The sequence below is a fragment of the Denticeps clupeoides genome, chromosome 11, assembly GCF_900700375.1.
Source record: "Denticeps clupeoides chromosome 11, fDenClu1.1, whole genome shotgun sequence".
NCBI classification, from domain to species: domain Eukaryota; kingdom Metazoa; phylum Chordata; class Actinopteri; order Clupeiformes; family Denticipitidae; genus Denticeps; species Denticeps clupeoides.
In genome coordinates, this window is record NC_041717.1 from 13,997,044 (window position 1) to 14,017,595 (window position 20,552).

Below are 20,552 nucleotides of genomic sequence, written 5' to 3' on the forward strand. Positions count from 1 at the left end.
CACATTTTGAAAGCATCAGTTCAGCACTGAGCCTTTTTTGTCTGCAGGGCCTCATTAATGCCAACCCATGCCATGCTAAATGCACAGAGGAAGAAATTCATGACCGAAGCCGCCATCTTTCAATGCACATTGCATCATCTGTGTGTTTTGATGGGAGAGCGCTTTCTCGCCACCAGCTGCGGGCGGCCAGAGGAGAGCGGGACAGGATACCTCTTTAATCTTCTCCTTGCAGAGCTTATACTGCTTCTTCTGGCTATCTAGGAAGGTGGTCAGCTCCTTCTTCTGTTGGGTCATGATTTGCTGCTGGAATTTCTTTTCATCTGCAGCAGCAGTCTTCATCTGACAATGCACACAAACACAGCGGTGATGACTTTAGCCAATATTTCACTTTACATTTCCTCTAAATAGATGTAGAAAGATTCAAAACTGTTGATGTCAACACATTTACAGTAATTTGTCAGTTTATGACTTCCTAAGGGTGAAGGAAGAACGGGCCTAGTAGGTAAGGAACCAGACCCATAATTAGAAGACGTAAGGGTGGTAGTAGCCTAGTGGGTAACACACTCGCCTATGAACCAGAAGACCCAGGTTCAAACCCCACTTACTACCATTGTGTCCCTAATAAGACACTTAACCCTGAATGTCTCCAGGGGAGGACGGTCCCTGTAACTACTGATTGTAAGTCGTTCTGGAAAAGGGCATCTGATAAATGCTGTAAAATGTAAAATGTAAATGTAAGGCCACTTTGGTGCTACTGGACAAAGTACCGTGCTCCACTACTAATGCCCACTATTCACCAAAAGCAGAGGACACATTTCGTTGTGTGTTCCATTTGCTGTGCTGCAATTGCGTCACTTAAAACGAAGTCTCACCTCTTTCTCGGTGTGGATGGCATGCTTCTTGGCCAGCTTCTCCAGCTCGATGTACGCGTTGTTGGCCTGTGTCTCCACCTCCTTCTGCAGCTTGAGCCGGTGCTCGTCCATCTCGGCCTTCAGTTTGTTCTCCAGGGCGATGAGCTGCTTCTGGTGCTGCCGCCGCATCCGCTTGTAGCCCGACATCTGCTCCCGGAGCTCGTTCTCCTGCTCATGCTCGTGGATCTGCCGCGTAACCTGGGCCCAGGGAACAAGCATCAATGACCTTGTGTATTTATTTAGCAGGAATACAGAATTATGTGGAACTAAAAATGACAAGTAATTAATGAATGAAACTTGTGATTTCACCCACACTGCTTTTATTTTTCTGAAATATAATAACGGACAGCCATGTCAAACAACATAAAAAGTATGGTGAACGCTAAAGAACACAGTATTGTTAACAATAACTAGCTATACTGCAACTTTGGTAAATAAACATGCATCTATAGAACAGGCACAGTTCCAAAAAGTTCAAACTAATAACCACTGTTCTAAAACAATTAATTTTGCAAAGAGTCCTTCACAATAAAATAATTATAATAATAATAATAAAAGAGCATTGACATCAACCACAAACCTGGAAAAATGGGTTTTCGGGCTCGACATAATCGCTGAGTTTCTCGTAACTCCCTCCCGAGCTCCTGAGGCCCAGCATGTTGGCGAAGTGCGAGCGGCGCGAGAGCGTAGAAGTAGAGCGCAGCGCTACATCCTATGACCGGAGGTCTGCACTCTGACATACAGGAGCCCAGAGGCCGGGCGATCGAGCCTCAGAGGCCATATCCTTCTCCCCCTCTCTCTAGATGCCTTTTTTCTCTCTCTCTCTCTCTCTCTCTCTCTCTCTCCCCCTCAGCTAAGCGGCATTCAGTGAAGGGGTCACATGAGCCTCTCATAGAGAGAGAGGCCGATTTCTTAATCGCGACGAATCAATGCCCCTTCTGTAACGGTACCAATCCAACAGCCTCAGTGCCCAAACACACTGCCCAGCTGGATCATACCATGTGATTCGAGTAACAGAAAAGGCCAGGGAGGAATAAAGGAGCAGGTGAGTGCTTCCAGGTCAAAGGTTACCACACAGAGGTCCCCAGTGAAATGTATCCAGGCCATTGTAGCACTTTTACATGCAAGCTTGTTATTTAGGCTCACGCTCAGAACAAGAAAATGCTGCCGGTAAGAAGAGAGTCGCTAAACTTCTTCATCTTTTGGAGAGTTTTGCAACACGCCTCCCACTATCACCTCACTCTTCCTGTTAGCAGATGAGCTTCTCTGGGCTGATAACTGACTACTTTTGCTGTTCAGAGAGACCGGCATCAGTCCAAATGTAAGGTGTGGGTCTAAAACCGAGCAGGAAATTGTTGTACAACTCTTGGCTTGATTGCTCGCCCCTTGGAATAACAAGTAGTCACTGATAAAGACCCTTTTCTGCGTCCGAGATGAAACGACGCTTTTCAGACACAGTGTGATGCACCTGTCTGCCCATAGAGGGCACTCAAACACCGGCCAATTGCAGGCGGCTGAGATGATGTCACCTCTTCCAGCTTCACTACATAACCACAACGCTCAGTCTCTGCGTCTTTGTTTCCCCCCCCCATCTGGGCAAACGCTACTTTCCAGACACTTCTTTTACCTGCAAACATGTAAGGCGCCTTCCAAAGAGAAAAACCAATCCGCAGCCTACAAACAAAATGATGTCACCATCAGCGAAACCTTAAGGCGCTTGAGTGACGCGCCGCCAGACGACTACGGCATGATTTCCCCACCCAAAGTCGCAGTGCCTCCATTTATGCTAGCAGGCGGCTAGAGGAAGAAGAGAGAAGCTGCGTAACAGGAGAGCAGCGAGTTGCCTTGACAACCAACAGAAAAAAATGTGCCCCCCCCCCCAAACTCTTTCCAAAAACAGAAACGGGCTGTAAGAGGAGGAAGGACAGAAGGGGTTCGAGAGGCGCAGGGATGGAGAGGGAGGGGGAAAACGTGGAAGAGATGGGCGGCGAGGTGGGCACGATGAGGGCAGGAGGGAGGTGAAGGTGGCACGCTTGGTGGCATCGCGACTCACCAGAGAGGCCGACTTGATGGTGGCAAAGCGCTCTCGGCTCCTGTAGTTGTGTGCCTGGCCCTTGTCGGAGGCGGACGCCCGCGCCTCGGGCCTGTGCTCTAGGTGGCCTGCGCCTTCGTCCCTAATGTACTGATGATCCTGCAGAAGGAAGGCGACAGATCAAAATGCAGATCAAATGTCCACTTTAATTAACAGTTAATGAGTACAATACAGCATCTGATAATTAGTGTGTGTGTTAGGTGGAAGGCGATAAAGACAGAATATGATAGTCACCAAAAGGTGCCAATTTAGTTTGACACCGAGCAGGAAAAAACAACACAGCAAATATGAGGTGTTTATACACAACAGTGATGCAATGTCCCACTCTCTCACACACACACACACACACACACACACAGTCCATTGCAAGTGAGATCTGCAAGTCTTGCTAATAATTTATCAGCCAGGCCACAACTGGGCTCTGGTGAGGTACGACAGAATGAAGGGTTACATTTACATATTCATATATGTAAACAGGGCGCTGCTTACATATATTTGTTGTGTGTGTGTATGTTTTTCAAAGTTAAGATTTGCACGCACAAAGAGGGCCTTCGGTTCATGTTCCATTTGTGCTACAGATGCGGCTACAGCGACAGACACGGTCCCGGTTTTCGATGCGAAACTAGAGCAGCGGCGCATCATGTCTTTTTTGCGTGCCCCAGCAGCCCATGCGGCATGCCACGTTGCCGTCTGCCATCACAGAGCAGCTTCACGGGTTGCCGTGCGTCATCGCTGTCACCAGCATGAAAGGAGGAATGACAGCCATCCTCCTGCTTTCTGGGACGGGGAGCATGTTTGTGGCTATAACAAATGCAGGGGGGAAGAGGAAAAGTTGAGTTGAAAGGGGACTTTGTTCTCTCAGGTGAATGCAAGTTTACGGCAACACTTACGGGAGAACACAACAGCATTATAACATTTTTAACCCAGAAAAATATAAGCTCGCTGTGTATCTTTGCACACACAGCAATTTTAAGACCATCTGGAATGTCTAAGAATGTTAAGAGTGTGTCTGTGTACCTAATTTGTAGGTATGCTGCAGCACAGGCGAGGTAATTATAGGTGTCCTAAGACGTCTCCGCACGCGTGTCCATATGTGTAAGCGGTAATTTGAAGCATGCTAATTTGTAAGTATGTAGGAACACGCGCTTAATTTGTGGTTACGTTGACACGTCTGTCCTGAGCACTTCCTTGTCCAGTGAGCCTACACGTGCTCTCCTCATACATGATCCGTGAACAATATATTGCGCGTCTCAGGCAATCATTCGACCAACGTCGTTTCACAGCCTTTAGACCTTTAAATAAGATTATTATGTTTACCCCATGATAAAAATATTGGTTAAAAAGGGGAAGCAGAACACCTATTGTAATGCCCGAAATAGGAAATAGGCCCTGAGAGCCCCCAAGGCGAGCACAGTGATCTCCATATTAGCTCAGCCTGCTGCTAGAAGAGCTGAACTTCCTACCCCTCGATTCGGTACACAGAGTTGTGATAACCGCATCACTCTGTGAAGGGATTAAAGGGAACCTTTTTTCCCCCCTCCTTGGAATATTTCAGTCTAGCTCTTGGCAAAACTGCTCGTCTCTCATTTACATAGAAACGGGATCCTGCTTTAGAACAAATTTAAGAGTGAGAATCTAGATCCAGGCAGAAGAGAGTGAACGCTTATGAGACTGGCCTGAGAATGACCTTTCAGCCTGGCCCTCTGGCAAATGGAACATCTGAAAACTCCTTTACAACTACACGGAATATTCTTACATCCAGTACTTTCTCCCGCAAACGGAACAATAACTAGACCACATTTTTAAAAAATCAGCTTCGTTGGTCCAGTCCATATCAGAGGACATCAGATGTAAAAATGTGGCCGACACAAGCTAACACGGGTGTGCCAATGTGCAACAAAAAAAAAAACTGCAGGGAGAAATACAAAAGGTCAGGTTTTCTAAAAATGGGAGGCAGGTGGCAAATAGCTCTACAATAAAACGTAAAACCAAGTGTTGTCGGAGAAACGGTTTTTCTTAGCCAAGTCAAACAAAAGCGAAAATGATTACGTGGTCAAGAAAGTTGTTTACCGAACTAGTGTATAATAGTCACCAACAACATTGTGCAGCATCTCACAAAAAAATAAAAAAAAGCCACTCATGGCTTCCAGCTTTACGTTAGAAGAGAACTATTCACTAAGCTATTTTAATAACTTTAATAAGGTGCTGAATGAAAGAAGGAAAAAAAGGGGCAAAATGACGCTGACACTAGCTGATCTAGATTTTGTATCTGAGCATAGACTATGCAATAGGGGCCTACCTGCATTTAAGAATGTAACGTGTATATAATGTCATGTAACCCTTTTTGTGGGTCTTGTGAATGGGGGCTGTAGTGAAACTGTGTTTTCATGAAGTCAAGGAATCTCAGGTTTAATTTACAATAATTTGTATAGTTTTTCTTTTGATAAATATTGAAACTGGTCACCAAAAAAGGGGTTAATGTCATCGTTCTTGCAATCCAGTGCATGTCAGTGAGGGGTTAAGCGCATGCCGGTGAGGACCTTTGACGGACCTTTTTGGCATGAGCAGGGGGCTCGGGCGTGGTGTCGTAGTGGTGCATGGTAGTGACGTCCGAGCAGCTCTCGTCCAGCACCTCCTGCATGCTGTTTACGCTGCTGCTCTGGCTGCCAGTGCTTACTGACGTGCTCGGGATGGAGTGGTTGCTTCCCAGACTGTTCATCTTACAACTGGCCTGCTCGCCATCCTGAGGAAAAAAAAAAAAAAACAACAACAACAATAATTCCTATCAGACTCTTGGCCAATGAAAACCCATTAATGAAAGCTATTCATTCATGCTATTGTTTCTAGGGAGGGGTGTGGTTTCATGCAACCTTAAATCATTTGTGTACATTTGTTTGCTGGTGAGTAACTGGGGATGTCAAAAGCACAGTAGTATGGGGTTTTGGTGGGGCGTGTGAAACGGACTTAAATTTGTACTGAGTTTGTACTAAATTGAGAACTGGCAGTGCAGCACCAGGGTTTTAGGGAGTTGGGGTATTCCGGGGTATGATTTGAATACTAATGGTGGTTATTCAAATGATTTCAAATGCTCAAGCCAACAAATGAAAATGCTGCTCGCTTGATCTCTGAAAATTTGCATCTTTGTAAGTCCATCATCTAAGAACTACATATATATCACATCAAACTTAAAATATTCTGTGTCCACAATCCTCAAATAAATCAAGATTTTCTGATTTGTGAAACCACCGAAAATGCCCTTTAGCCTAAACAACACAACATATACGTGGATATATATGCTTCACCACGTGCAATGGCACGTTAGCAATAGTCTACAACCTGCCAGTACTTTTCCCAGAACGCACTGCTCCATAGACCTGTACTGAAATAGAAAAATACCTCCTGAAAGTTCTTCTTGGTTAACACAATTTGACAGACCATAAATGTCCTATAGTAAATTATTTGTTCATTGTTCTACTGTACCACATTATACTAAATAAGGGGAACAGACTGGTCTGAAATGGCCTTTATCTCAAAAGTTAATAAGAGGTAGGGGTTGGTTTGTTACTGTGGATTCCTGATATTAGTGTTCCCCAAAACCAGGCTCCTCAACTTTGACAGGTAAAAAGATCAGACGCTTTAAACGCGCATAATTCCCTGTTGGTGCTCCCTCCCACCTCTGGTCGCCCTCCCAGCCTCACCTCCTCTTCTTCCTGGGACTCTCCCATCAGACCGTTGTGTTTCTCCTGGTACAGGATCTTCTTCATCTTTCGATACTGCAGGTTGTCCAGCTCTCGTACCGCATCCTTGGTCCGCTGGATGAGGTCGATGAGGACCCGGGGGGGCCGCTCCCGCCGCACAAATTCATGCTGGATGAACAGAGAGATGAAGTAGTGAAAGGGACAGGAGACAGGTCAGGTACCCACAATCCTCTCGGCTGCACCGGGAAGTCGGCACAGGTGTCTGGGCAGGTAAAAGTCTAGAACGATCCTGTTCAAACATCCTTAAGGAGAACAGAGAGTGCCAGTAACTGAGCATGCCCAGTGTATATCATCAAAAAAAAAAAAAAAAAACACGCCGTTAAAACCTGCTGCTCGTCACGTCTACAAAAGTGGAATCTAATAGTGTTTATATATTTTTTTCCACACTGTAGGCCTGCGTGTTCGCGTTTAACCTTGCGACGCAGACCGGGGTTATTTTGGCTTCCAGCGAAACTAGAATGAAAGCGGAGATCATCTTGTGCTGCATGCCCTATTGTGTTACTCAGGATGTGTTAGAAATTACGTCACTCTCCAGACAGGCCAGTGTTCACTAGAGGGCGCCTCTACGCTGCTTCATCCTCGCTCCCGTGCCTGCTGAGAGGCAATAGACACAATCGCTCTCCATCTATCAAATAAAAAAGGGCTTCTGATCGAACCTAATTTCACCACAAGGGGGCCAGAGTCTCGGAGGGAGGGTGTGTGTGTGTGTGTGTGCGCGTGTGGGCAGTTTTCAGGCTTCTGTGCGCTCTCGGCGGGACGCAGGAGTTTAACCGTGTTTAACTCCTTCAAATGGGCAACAACAAATGAACGGGCCTGGAGAAAACTAATCTTTGGGGATTATCTGCCAAAATAGGGGCAAATTACACAATCGAATTGCTGACCGCCAACTCCCATGGCCACGGTTATTCCCATACTTCATCTCCCCAGCAGCTGCCAGTCTTATACTGAGTGCTACGCCCCCCTTTATTTCACCTCCTTATGTGGGGCGTCATTATTTTCCTCCCCTGTGGGAGCACAAAAGAAAGGCTTCGAAAGGTCAAATCCAGATTAGCAGCTAATGTAAAGTTTTATTGAGGGTGGGGGCAGGGGCTAAGGTGGTCGTCACTCAACGATCAGGTGTGGCAGTAAAACTCTGGTCACCCTCGAGAGCGTGACAACCAAGAACATAAAACTCTTAGTGATCAAATAGGATTGCCTGTCGGACCGACAAACAAACAAAAAGATCAGGCAGCTAGTTTGCGCACACACACTCTGCATAAAGACAAAATAAGATTATGTCATATCCACCTCCTGTTCTTCTTCTGTAAATCAGAATCAAATACAAAGCAGGCCCATCAAAACCAGTCCAAAAGGTCACAGGTTGCACATAAGAGTTCAGTGTGTCAGATGATGAATGAATGAGATTAACACCCCCCCACAACCCATATTTTTTCAATTCTACTAACCCCTGAGGATCAAGACTAGCAGTACACAAATCTAATCAAGCAACCTGTTACAACATATATTAAATATTGTATTTATCTACTAGTCACAAATTTGTAATAAATAAATAAACATGGCCAAATTATGCAGAGAAGGGCCCTTACTCTCAGTAGCTCTGCGGAGGAGGGTCTGTCCTGAGGATTTTTTTGCAGGCAGTAGTCGACAAAGTTCCGGAAAGGGTCCGACCTACATAAGAAAATACATTAGAGTCAAACAAAATTATAACTTTACAATCTCCACACCCCACCATCTTACTACCACAGCAGAGACCTCAAAGTCTACCAAAGGATTAGGGGTGACACCTTCTGATAATTTAAAAGATAGTTTGAAGGAGAAAACCTGCAGATAAATTCCTAATTACCCATACAAATTTAATATTTAGATGAAAATAAACAGACTACAACATGGATCTTCAACTCTGAACCTTGAATCCAAATCCAAGACTTGATTTCAGTTCTCCAGTTTGTGAAGTACTGATTCTAATTGGAAAAAGAAGGCTTCAAAATCACCCATGAGTTGAGGAACCCTGAGTTATAGTAACAATATCGGTTTGATACTTGATATGATGCGTGCTTGATACTGTTGTGTATAATCTAAAATATACAATGACCCTCCCCCCATTAGTTGTGAAGCCCCGTTTCTCCTTTACTTCAACACCAACCAGGCTCAGTTCACTCAGGCAACCGCATTGTCCATTTATTCCTAAAGGACTTTTTCACAGTAGCGTTTTACTGCCACTGCTGTGTGGTCTACGTGCACCACGATAAAATGAAACGGATCATGGGATGGGGCTCAAAGTCCCCTAAGCCCATCTGAGGCTGTGCTGCTGCTGAATGGAGCCAATTACATAAAGGGCTTTAGGCCGAGGTTGGAGAGGAGCGGGTGGGGGTGGTTGTAGTTAGGGCTGACCAGGCTTACCAGTCATTGGACTGCAGGGCGGGAGAGTCGTTCTGGGCAATGTGATATAAGGCACTCATTGCGTTCATGTTGAACAGGGGGGGCTTGCGCTCCGCTGTGGTGTGTAGGGAGAGAGGATTATTTACATGTCACTTACAGAAGATAAGCATGTGTCTCTGTGTGTGGCCATGTCAGAAGCTTGACCAGCTCCCACTAGACTGTTGGATTTAAGTAGTGCTTTCGGAACACCCATATCTTATCTTTATGTGTTTTTGTTTAAGAAAGTAAAGATATGGTGTGTTATACACACTTGCATTTTTGTGTGTGATTAACATACAATGATCACCCTAGCCCTGCAGAGCTTCACTCACCCAGCTCGATACAGGTGATGCCCAGTGACCAGATATCCACCTTCCCCTCATACTGACCCTCGTCCATCGCCAAGATCACCTCAGGAGCCATCCTAGCACAGAATGCATACACAGCTCATTTAAATACATTTAGATATAAAAATAGGTAAAATCACATAAACTGAATTAATATTGACATCAATTAAATTGTAAAAAAAAAAACAAAAAAAAAAACATGAAAACAATTTACATTCATTTTTATATAGTCTGCCAATTTCAATTGATTTAAATCATCATATCTATTTAAATTTAAACTTATTATTTTTCAGTTTCGTTAAGTATAACACCCCCAGGCCACAATCATTGATTCAGTGGGGTAGTAGGGCTGGTAGTAGCCAAGTGGGTAACACACTCGCCTATGAACCAGAAGACCCAGGTTCAAATCCCACTTACTACCATTGTGTCCCTGAGCAAGACACTTAACCCTGAGTTGCTCCAGGGGGGAACTGTACCTGTAACTACTGACTGTAAGTCGCTCTGGATAAGGGCATCTGATAAATGCCATAAATGTAAATGTAAATGCAGTGGGAGGAAACACAAACTGACCAGTAAGGAGTTCCCACAAAGGAGTTGGCTGGAGAAACGATGGAGGCGGAGCCAAAGTCGGCCAGTTTAACCTGCCCTGGCTCAGTCAGTAGGATATTACCAGCTTTCACATCTCTGCCCCGGAGAACAGTAAAATCAGGAAGGTCAAACAAGGGTTTCAACCCTGGGACTTCACATGCATTTACTAAAGAAATTATGAATTTAAAATATACATCAAATAAACTTATTTCAAACAGGGTTCTTACACATTTTACAAAAGAAGTCCATGGCTTTTCAATTACTCTTAGGTGAATTTACATGACCATATGGTCTCTGAAATTTCTGTGCATATGTGAAAAACAAAACTCAAATATGCCAGAATATTGTTTAACTAAGCTTATGACAACCCTGAAAAGCTTGACTTAAATTACAGTGTTTTGCGTGAGCACAAGCCTGAGTAAGCTGGCCCCCAATCAGGTTCGGGCATAGATCATCAGCTGTAATTTACATGACTTTTAGGCTGAGAATACGGAAGCAACACAAAGGTACTATGTCCCGCTGTTGTACGGGAACCATGGACTTCATTACACATTCATGTGTCCATGTGTTTATTTTGTATTCCAAAACTTTTCAAGGCCTGGAAAATTATATTTTTCTTTTCCATGTTTTTAATGACCGTAGGAACCCTTTAAAAATACCTTCCTTTAAAAATCAATCTGTTAACTGTTTGCTGCATTTGTTGATGTTTAAGCAAAAAAATGGTTACAAGCCTATAGTATTTCTACTATTACCTAGTATTTCTATAGAATTGTAGCTATAAAAAGTGTCAGATCCAGTCACAAAAAAACTTCACAAGATAACACCAGAAACCCTCTGGGCTGCAGAGCCAAGTGGATGGAGGCATCCTCACCTGTGAATCATGTTATGGGAATGTAGGTAGGCCAGTCCAAGCAAGGCACCATGGATAATGGCAGCAATTTCCACTTCTTGCAGTGGTTTCTTATGAACTGGTCAAAAGGAGAGGAGAGGTTGTTTCTACGGATTTCTAGATGTTCTCTTCAAGCCTGCTTTCACCAAACAACTGGAAACCACTTACTAATTTGCATTGACAGGAGAACTAAATTGTGCTGGAGGACAAAATTATGTATGTAAAAAAGGATTTATGTAAAAACAATACATTAAAATTAGGGCTGTCAAAAGGCAATGTGTTAATAAAGTTAATAGGTAATTCATTTTCTGGTAATGTGTTGTCACCATCCACAGTAAAGTGTAATGTCTTGTGTTGACTACTACATTTGTGTGTTAAAAGGAAATCATGTTAATGTGTAACAACACTAATACCACATTATAAAATGAAATGTATAATTAAGATGCAATAATTAAAAAGCATTGCTGATATTGGATATTTATTACTGTTTATTGTGGTTATATTTGTGTGACTGCTCTTGTAGTTGCAAAGTGTACAAAAACAAATTATGTGTGTTCATTTGGACAAACTTGACAATTAACATATAACTTACCCTCTAACAGGTCAGAAGCAGAGCCCAGACAGTACTCCATCACCAACTAAACAAGCAAATAAAATCAGAAAAACTCACAAAAAACAAAACAAAAAAAAAAAAACATGGGAATGTGACAGTTCACACATACCCAGGCAGTGTTGTCCTTCAGGTAGCATCCTTTGTACTCGATGGTGTTTGGGTGGCGCAGCTGTTCCAGAAACTTCACCTCTTTGATTATGTCCTGCCATTTCTGCCAAGGAGAGGAGACACCTTGAATAACCTGCTCTGGGACTGACCTCTGCTGACAGCAACAACAATGTCAAGCATACGGGCCGCGGCCTTCAGATCGGCGTGGTGAATGTCTCGACGGGGGAAAATTCCAGAGACATCTGTACAAGCTTGAAAAATGTGAGGCCAGGTTGCGTCTGTGCTGCTACCATCGTCATTTAACCTTTGCGTTTCCACCCAGGGTTCATTTACTAGCAACAGGCGCTTTCAGCCTGAAGGAACTTAAAAACTAGCCTGCACCGTCGCATCAAATGAGCCGAAGCAGAACCGGCCAGGTCGGCTGTATAAATATACTAATAAATAGCATATTTAACACAAATGAAATCCAAACAAAAAAGGTCCCAAAAGGAATCCCTACTGGGTACTTCCTCTCAAGAGTCCCTGCTAGTGTTTCATCCAAAATACATCCAAAAATTTCCTTTTTAGCTAATCTTCAGACATCCTCTTGGGGCTAAAATTATTGTAAAACAGTAATTAACTGAAAACTAACCGTTAATCTGAGAAACGGAGAAAGAGTGGCACTGTGGCACTTCCTTTACTAAGGATTTAAGGATTACCGAAAAAAAAGATAAAACTCCTTCAGCTATTCCGGGTTAGGGGTGAATGGAGTGTTCATTAGAGATGCTCAGTTTTTACTCTTAAAAATGTATAAGAATATATAAGTTGCATTTTTAACGTACACCAGGGGGATGGAAAACCACAAGTGAACAAAGACATTTAAGCTACTGGTAAAAAAAAAAAAAAAAAGAATTCAGATGGATTGAGGAACATTAAAAACAGCACAACTGAAATTTGAAGATGAATACATTATATAAATAAAATGCATGGCAAAATATGACATAATTAAGTGCTTTATTTACAGAATGTATTGCATTCTGTGTATCCTGCAATTTATATGGTCAACTGTGTTATGTATTATGTTTTTATTAAGTTTTTAAGCACCGCAAAACTCGCAAGACTCCCACCTCTGCAGTTTGTTTTCCATTGTAAGACATCTTCTTAATGGCCACCACCTCGTTGGAGTAGGAGTTTCGGGCCTGTGGGAAACGAACATAGCACAGAAGAGAATAGAAGAAAATTAGCACGGCCTATTAAATTATTGGTGAAGCACATTCCTGACATGGAGCCAAAGCACAGTATCAGTAACTGTGGGGTTCCGAGCATGGAATGAGTGACCTAATTATTTTAAAAATGGCATCACAGTTTTATTTATTATTATTCAGGAACATATGTAACTTACACTAACTAACTAGTTCCAAAAAATAATAGAGGATGGTGCTGCAAAATGTTGTCTTCTGCTGTGGTGGTGAAAGAACTGGCAAACTGAAGATTGGCAAGGTATATGCTTGTCATTCATGTCATGCCACCATGGCAGCCAAAATCTCAGTTTTCTGTTGTTCTCCGTGATGTCAGCAAATGTGTTAAAAACTGGGAGCGTTTTAGAAAATATCTCCTTACAAAGCTAGGAATGCCAATTGAAGCGCGCATTCAGCTGGACTCTTCTCACAAACAAGGCACTTCACAACATTATAAATTGTATTAGTAATGCAACTAATGCAATAATCAGGTCTTACGTCAAATTTGGCTTCACTAATTCCCATGATTTTTGTAAAAAAATCCATGTATGGCAGCATGGTTGATCATTGTGGCTAATGACCTGCTAATTAACCTGTCTCATTAAGCATGGTTCAGGGGGTGAGAAATGTATTGTTTTTTGGGGAGGGGTCTTCTGCTTGGATTGTTTGCGCACAGACATGCCTTGGGCTCTGGGCTGGATTTGGTAGGTTGAGCGTGGCATCAGGCTGGACCTGGTGCAACCGAGCCATAGATTGGATTCACGCCGTCATTTCCAGCAGGCCCAGTGCTCGCCTTGGCATCTGGCGTCCCACCCCCCTCCCCACTTAGTGGAGAGAACAGCTGTCTAAAGAGGAACGTTGATTTTTTTCTTTCTTCCTCCCACCATTCCTCCACCATTGAACCTTACATCTGCAGAGGGGAGGAGGGGAGAGGCCAAAGGGGATTTGATGCCAGGGATTCAGGCCTTGGTGCAGATTTGGAATCAAAGGCTTTACATTATTAGACCTCAAGATTAAGGGGCAATAGCAGAAGAACCTCTGGGATGGAACGACTGATGCAGAACCAGATAAAGCCCACAGAGGTTCATCATCCTGATGGAGTAACGAAAGATGAGGTCAGATGTACGCATCATCACTGATCCCAATAGACTGAGTTACCATCTGGACATACCTGACATACTTGAACTATACTTATGATACAGACCAATTTTATCCAGAATGTTATAAAATTTCGTGATAAGGAGTCTATATTAACAAAAAAATGTAAATCTGACATACAGTATTTAACAGCATCAAAGTTAGCAATTTATTTCTATTTACTACTAGCTTCAAGTTTTAAGAGAACAAAAATGTTATTTCAGGAAACCCCTGTCGTCGTTTAAAGTTAAAATGAAAACTTAGATCAGTTTCCATGACCAAACCTGACTGTCTAATAGTGATAACTGCATTGTAATATTATGCTTCTGTTTTCATGACTCACGTGAAGGTCAGGCGGGTGTGCAATGTTCATGTGACATTTGTAAAGACACGAGCGCCTCAACTTACCTCACGTAACATGATATTGTGGATCATTAACTAGTTGTTGCAATTTTATACAGTCTACAGAGGTGTGAGAAATATCAGAAGAATTCAAAGACTGCACTCGTTCTGCATGTTCTCATATCTTACACTGCCTTCTTAATGAGAAAGCAATAGGAAGGCCTCCTACATAGAGAGCTGCCATCTGAATGAAAGTGAATATTAGTGCTGCGATTATGGATTAAAGATTGCTAAAATAATTTTTAATAATAAAAATTAAAAAATGTAGGCAAAGTATGAATATGCAATAATACTGGCATAGCAAAACAAACAGGGAGGACTACAACAGAACTCACAAAGTAGACTGCCCCGAAACTCCCATGGCCGATCTCATGGAGGTCACAGAACACTTCCTCGGGGTCATCTTTGAAAAAGAGATCGGCGAGCTCGGGGTCTTTCGACGCTCCTTTTCGTGTGGATGATGGCATCATGGGATTGACAGTACCGTGCAGTTCCACACGGTGCTCTTCCTCATTGACAGGCCCGGCATTTAGTCAGTGCCTGAGGAAAAGAAAGAAAAAAAAAAAGCTTTTTAAGTACAAACACTTTGTAAAATCACATCACATCAGGGGCACCCATTCCTTCAAGGGCAGCGGGTGAAGGGGGACTCATGTGGTGCCTGCTCAGTGTCTGCCGGCTCATTGGCCACACAGCTGCAGGTACGGCTGCGCTGAGTCACGGCATCGGTCACGCGTGAGACTGGCGCGAGACCGGAATGAGACAAAAGAGCCGAGCGCCGAGGCGCAAGCAGCTGTTTGGAGAAACCAGAGTAAATCAGAAAAGCGACAAAAGGAGGAAACTACAAACAATGACTTCAATGTAATATGAAATCTTCACATTCACAAGCGAATAAAAGAAGGCTGCTTGCTTGTTAGGTGTACTTAAAAGCAAAAAAAAGCAATGTGATGTGACTTGAACTGGACACGGGGCTGTTAAAAGCAAACCCAAAAATCCCTTTACATACATTTTTAAAAGGTTAATTATATTCTTCAACAAGTGTCAATCGGGGCCCAGATTTCATTTTTGTCACTGACTTCATGCTTATACGTTCAGAAATGAAGCCATGCATACAGTATGATAATATTAGTGGTCTTTTTACATTGTGACTGGGTAGTAAAGACTAACGTTATTTTATTTTTTTTTTTGCCCAGGAGTTTTACTGTGTTAAATGATTTTGGCCTGTTGACAGCCAGAGGCTTATAAGTTATGAATGTTTCAATACATATTGACCATGAATCAGTATCAACTGAAATTGGTCTTGTTTGCCTTTATTGGGAAAAAATGATAGAAAGAAAGAAAAACTGCAGTTTTAAATAGTAGTGGCAAAAGCTTCTTTGTCGCGTTGCATCAGTTTTGCACGGGCCTATTTATTTAAAGGTGATTTTTATTCACAGTCTGGCACAGAAAATTGAAGCAAACCCAGCTGTAGTTTCAGAGAACAGCAGACCTGCCATCCTATATGCATTTTGCATCCGCATTGCACGTTTTGACAAACGTACACTAGTATTACAGTATATGTTACTCTTAAAGGTTCTAAAACTGGTTGTGCCATTTGTGCTGTAAATCAAATAATATTGTAAATGACAGATAAGTAAATGAATGAAATAATCAAAGTAAATAAAATTGATATTTATATTAATTGTAATGGCAATGTACAGTAGCATTTCTCGAAACAACATTTAAATGAAGAGTGTGTCGAAAATTACCCAGCACATGAGCGGAGGCAGCTCTTCCCTACACCATACCATTGACAAATTATCTGCACTATCTGAATGTCTCCTTGTTAATTATGTAATTGCTCAACGTGCATATATTTTTCACTTCTATGGCGTGAGAAGCGAGGAGGTTTTTTTAGTTGTTTTTTTTTTGGCTCAGAAACGTTAAAATACATTTCTTTCATTTATTCGTTTATTAATCAATTTTATTTTTTCCCTAATGCAACGTATGTGTATGTGTGACTATATATAGTCTTATAACTTTTAAAAAAAAAGATTAAACTAATTATTATTTATTTAAAAAATACTTAATAAGTCCCTGTGTTCTCCCCTTGTAGTATCGAACATATTATCGAGTAGCATCCCCACTATCGTATCAAGTTTGAACGTTCAGTATTGCAGTATTGTGACAAGCCTAGAGGCACAGATGCCACGATGACGGATAATAATGGAAGGGTTTAATTAACCCCTGTGAATTAATGCACTAATTATCCCCAGGCTGGACAGCCCGTCGGCGGGCAGCCCTTTGTGACACAGCAGCCCGACGGAGTCCATAGTGTCTCTGCGTTGCATCATCCCCGCCTGCCCTCCTGTTGAGCCCCAGTCGAGTTCTGCATCCTCGAATGAAGTCTGACGTAAGCCTGGCACTCAAGCTGGACACATGCCCCCCCGCCCCCCCAAATAAAAATGCCTGGGCAAAACGAAGAAGATAAAAGAGAGACTGTGAGTGTGTGTGTGTGTGTGTGTGTGTGTGTGTGTGTGTGTTGGGAGGAGAGTGGGGAGGGGGGCCGTACAACTCAAGGAAATATTTTTTTCAAAGATAAAAAAAATAATGATCATTTGAGAGAGAATGAGAGGGAGATGGAGAAAGAGCGAGAGATGAAGAGGGTCGGCGTTAAAAATGGAATATACGATACGAGCAAGTCACGTGATTACTCAGGGGACCCCCCTCTTCTCACCCACGCACACACACACACACACTCTTCCTCTCTCCTCCTCCGTCTTCTCCCCCTTTTGACAACGTGTGAATGATGCAACGCAGCAACAACAGGTTGTAACAGCCTGTCAACGCGCGCGGCGTGACAGTTCACCGCCGCCACCTCCCCCCTCACCTCTGTACTTGCAGGAGGTTTGCAACATTTGGGGGAATAATTGCATCTCGGCTGAGTCCTTAAGGAAGCCGCTTAGCCAGATTAGGGGTAAAGGTGGGCTGTGTGTGTGTGTGTGTGTGTGTGTGAGTTTGTTGGCTTGGCCACATTCATCAAGTATCTGCGGGTTCTCACGCCACCCAGGAAGCCCCGGTGGAACTGCGCACATGACTTATTTATCTGAGAACGTGTGGGCGTGAGTGCAGCCCGTGAGGCTGCTGAATAATGCATGGGGTCAGCGCTGCGGGCGGAGCATCGCCGCCGCCGCCCTCCGGCGCCCGCTGCCTTGCTGGGGCTCGGCCCCGCGGGTCCCCGGACCGCCCGGAGCACTGGGCGAGAAAACTTTCCCAATTTCTATGAAATATACATCTTTAAAAAGCAACACGCTTATTAATGGATGGGCCGGATTGGGGACTAGCGGGCAAGTGCGCAGCGGGAAACGAAAAAACCAACAGAAAGAAAGAAAAGGCAAACCATGATCACCCGATTCTAGACGTGTTTTACCCAGACATATTCACACGAAGCACCATCACCAATAACAATCAGACGAAGAATCGAACTGGTAGACGACTAATATTTCATTCATGGGGCATTGCAGCGCTGATACTGAAGGTAAACATCTCACGGCCGTCACAACACCAATAAGAGGTACCGTGGACCAAAACACACACCCACACACACCTTCTGTACGCGACACATGGTTTGGTGGGAAGAAGCAAGCGGTCAAGGAACCCGGCAGATAATATGTCTCATCAACGTCATCCCACGTTGCCGCAGGAGACATGAACTGCAATTCAGAGGTGGGAAGCCTGGTGACCTTTCATTCAATCTGGACATTGTCACGGGGTTCACATCCCTAAAACCAGCACCACGCAGGTCCACCATGGATCAGGTTCTACGCTGCTACTGCAATGGGGGAATGGAGGTTGCTTTTGAATACTTGATTAAGGAAATCATAGCTGCTGTGTGTGTGTGTGTGTATGTGTGTGAGTGTGTGTGTGTGTGATTGCACGCATATCACAGGAGCAGTGAAAGGGCACGTTGAAAGCAGAAATAGAAAATATGGCCACATGAACATGAAAAGACATGAAGAGGACGGGGTGGGGGAAGAGGAGACGAGGGAAAAGACCCGACCACCCTTCTAGCATCCCAGAATGCTTCACTCTGACAGCTGCCTTGCTCGTGTGACTCAGCAGCCAACACTGCCCATGGCACTAAGCTCAGAACTGGAGCAAGCCATGGCGCACAAAAAAATCTCTCTCTCTCTCCCCCCCGTTCCAAATGATTGCTTCATGAGGCAACAGCTCCTATTTAGAGCGGCCTTACAAGGCAAAGGACCCATTTTTCCACAGCACTGGAGCTTCTGCGTGCACGCAGTAGCGTAAAGTGCCACTTAACACAGACACACGCACAAAAAAATAATAATAATAATAAATGCGTCCTGGCATGCGTGTCTACAGCCCAACCTTCAGCCTCGTGTCTGGGAGAGACGCTAAAACGCCTGTGGAGACACAGAAGGACGCGGCGTAGTTTAGAGTCGCGCCGTGCAGACAAGGTCAGGCGTCTTTCGGCGCGACCGTTTACGCAGGCCTGATCGCCCTTCGAGGAGAGCGGGGGCGGACGCGCGGTCCTTCATGCGACATGCCTACAAAACACTCTAATAACTCGTGCACTTACCGCTAATTTGACGGGGCAGTTTAAGTAATATTATGAGTTAGATTATTTTTACCCCTGAGCTAAAATACGAGGTTAAAAATTGGCGGATTCGCTACCTACAAGGTTACGACCAGCCATGCGTATTAATCTCCCTCTTCTTGTTCTCTGTAGCAGTCAGATTCATGTCTATTATGCACAAGCTGGAGCAATATTCAGATTATTCAACATTCTGGAGCAAAAACTTGAATGCCTAAATATTAAAACGCTGTTCATAATCATTTGTTGTTATGACAGTAGCACAGACTGCTGACGTTTCGTTACAATTATAATAAAGAACAGCACTTCAGATTGGATGACTGTCAGTATCACTGATGGACCCTATTGTGGTCCTATATTAAAATTGTCTTCATCACGGATAATCTGGTAAATTAGGTAAAATCATACAAACACTCCCAAATATAGTAAATACTTACCAACAGTCACTCTGAAATTAAAAGTCAAAGTGAAGTGATTGTCACAGCAGCACAGCACACGGTGCACACAGCTATTCAGCTAGGGACTATATAAAACTGAATTATGAAAAGTGTGAAAATGACAATAATTTAATTTGATTTCAGGGGAAAAAACAAAAAAAACAAAAACGTAATGTCTAGAGAACTGCAACAAGAACTGGGGGTTGGGCTCTCGCAAATGAATGATTTTCAGTAAATTAATGTTTGATCAATGTTAAACAGGGTTTTTTTGTTATGTTTCGTCACATTTTTGTGTTTATTCTCTTTTTGATCTGGTTGTTATTTACTCTCCTGATAAATGAACTAAACGAACAGAAGCACCGTTTTAGTTCTCTCTTTTGTCCTCTGTGTGAACACCACGCTTTATGGTCTCATCCTTTGCCTCCTCTCAAGCACAACTCTAGGTCAGGAGTTTGGATGATGAGACACGATGCATTGTGTTCAGCTGAGTGTTGCTGAATGATTCATGACTCATCACCGGCCCACAAGCGCCTCGGAATTGAAAAAGTTCAGGTCTCTTCCTGCTTCTCCATCCGCCTCCCCATCTGCCACCCCCAACCTGGGCAGCGCTGAGACACCAGCTGCTACCTGGAAAAGGACTTCGGGACTTTGAGGCCGCTGGCTACTTTTCCCTCCCTTTGAGGAAGTGGGTGTCAGAAGGTTGCCGGTTCGAATCCCGAACCGCCGAGGTGCCACTGAGCAAAGCACCGTCCCCACACTGCTCCCCGGGCGCATGTCATGGCAGCCCACTGCTCACCAAGGGTGAAAAAACAGAGGACACATTTCATTGTGTCACCGTGTGCTGTGCTGCAGTGTATCACAATAACAATCACTTCATTTTCACTCATGTACCTACGCCAAAAAGCACAGAGGAAGACGTGGGTCATATCTCTGACCATGGCTTAGTCACATGACCTGGGAAATAGTCTCTGCATTACTCCACAGCCAAAAATCCAAGGTCGCCTCTTGTTTATTGGGAGAGAGGGGAGTGGGGGACGTCAA

General features: G+C 43.7%; 1 protein-coding gene across 2 annotated transcripts in view; it reads right to left on the reverse strand.

Annotated features, from left to right (window-relative positions):
- Positions 1-20,552, reverse strand: part of taok3a (TAO kinase 3a) — a 37,947-nt gene that overhangs the window by 4,225 nt on the left and 13,170 nt on the right. The window contains exons 2-15 of one of the 2 annotated variants that reach the window (XM_028997299.1): positions 14,816-15,020; positions 12,831-12,902; positions 11,726-11,827; positions 11,596-11,641; positions 10,986-11,082; positions 10,097-10,210; positions 9,512-9,603; positions 9,162-9,255; positions 8,348-8,429; positions 6,702-6,869; positions 5,555-5,746; positions 2,965-3,102; positions 873-1,109; positions 211-339 (exon numbers count right to left, since the gene is read on the reverse strand). In XM_028997299.1, coding sequence (XP_028853132.1) covers positions 211-339; positions 873-1,109; positions 2,965-3,102; positions 5,555-5,746; positions 6,702-6,869; positions 8,348-8,429; positions 9,162-9,255; positions 9,512-9,603; positions 10,097-10,210; positions 10,986-11,082; positions 11,596-11,641; positions 11,726-11,827; positions 12,831-12,902; positions 14,816-14,950 — 1,698 coding nt within the window. In that variant the 5' untranslated portion in view covers positions 14,951-15,020. Of the gene's footprint in view, positions 1-210; positions 340-872; positions 1,110-1,491; positions 1,748-2,964; positions 3,103-5,554; positions 5,747-6,701; positions 6,870-8,347; positions 8,430-9,161; positions 9,256-9,511; positions 9,604-10,096; positions 10,211-10,985; positions 11,083-11,595; positions 11,642-11,725; positions 11,828-12,830; positions 12,903-14,815; positions 15,021-20,552 lie in introns of those variants that run through there. The other variant, XM_028997300.1, reaches the window with a different exon arrangement.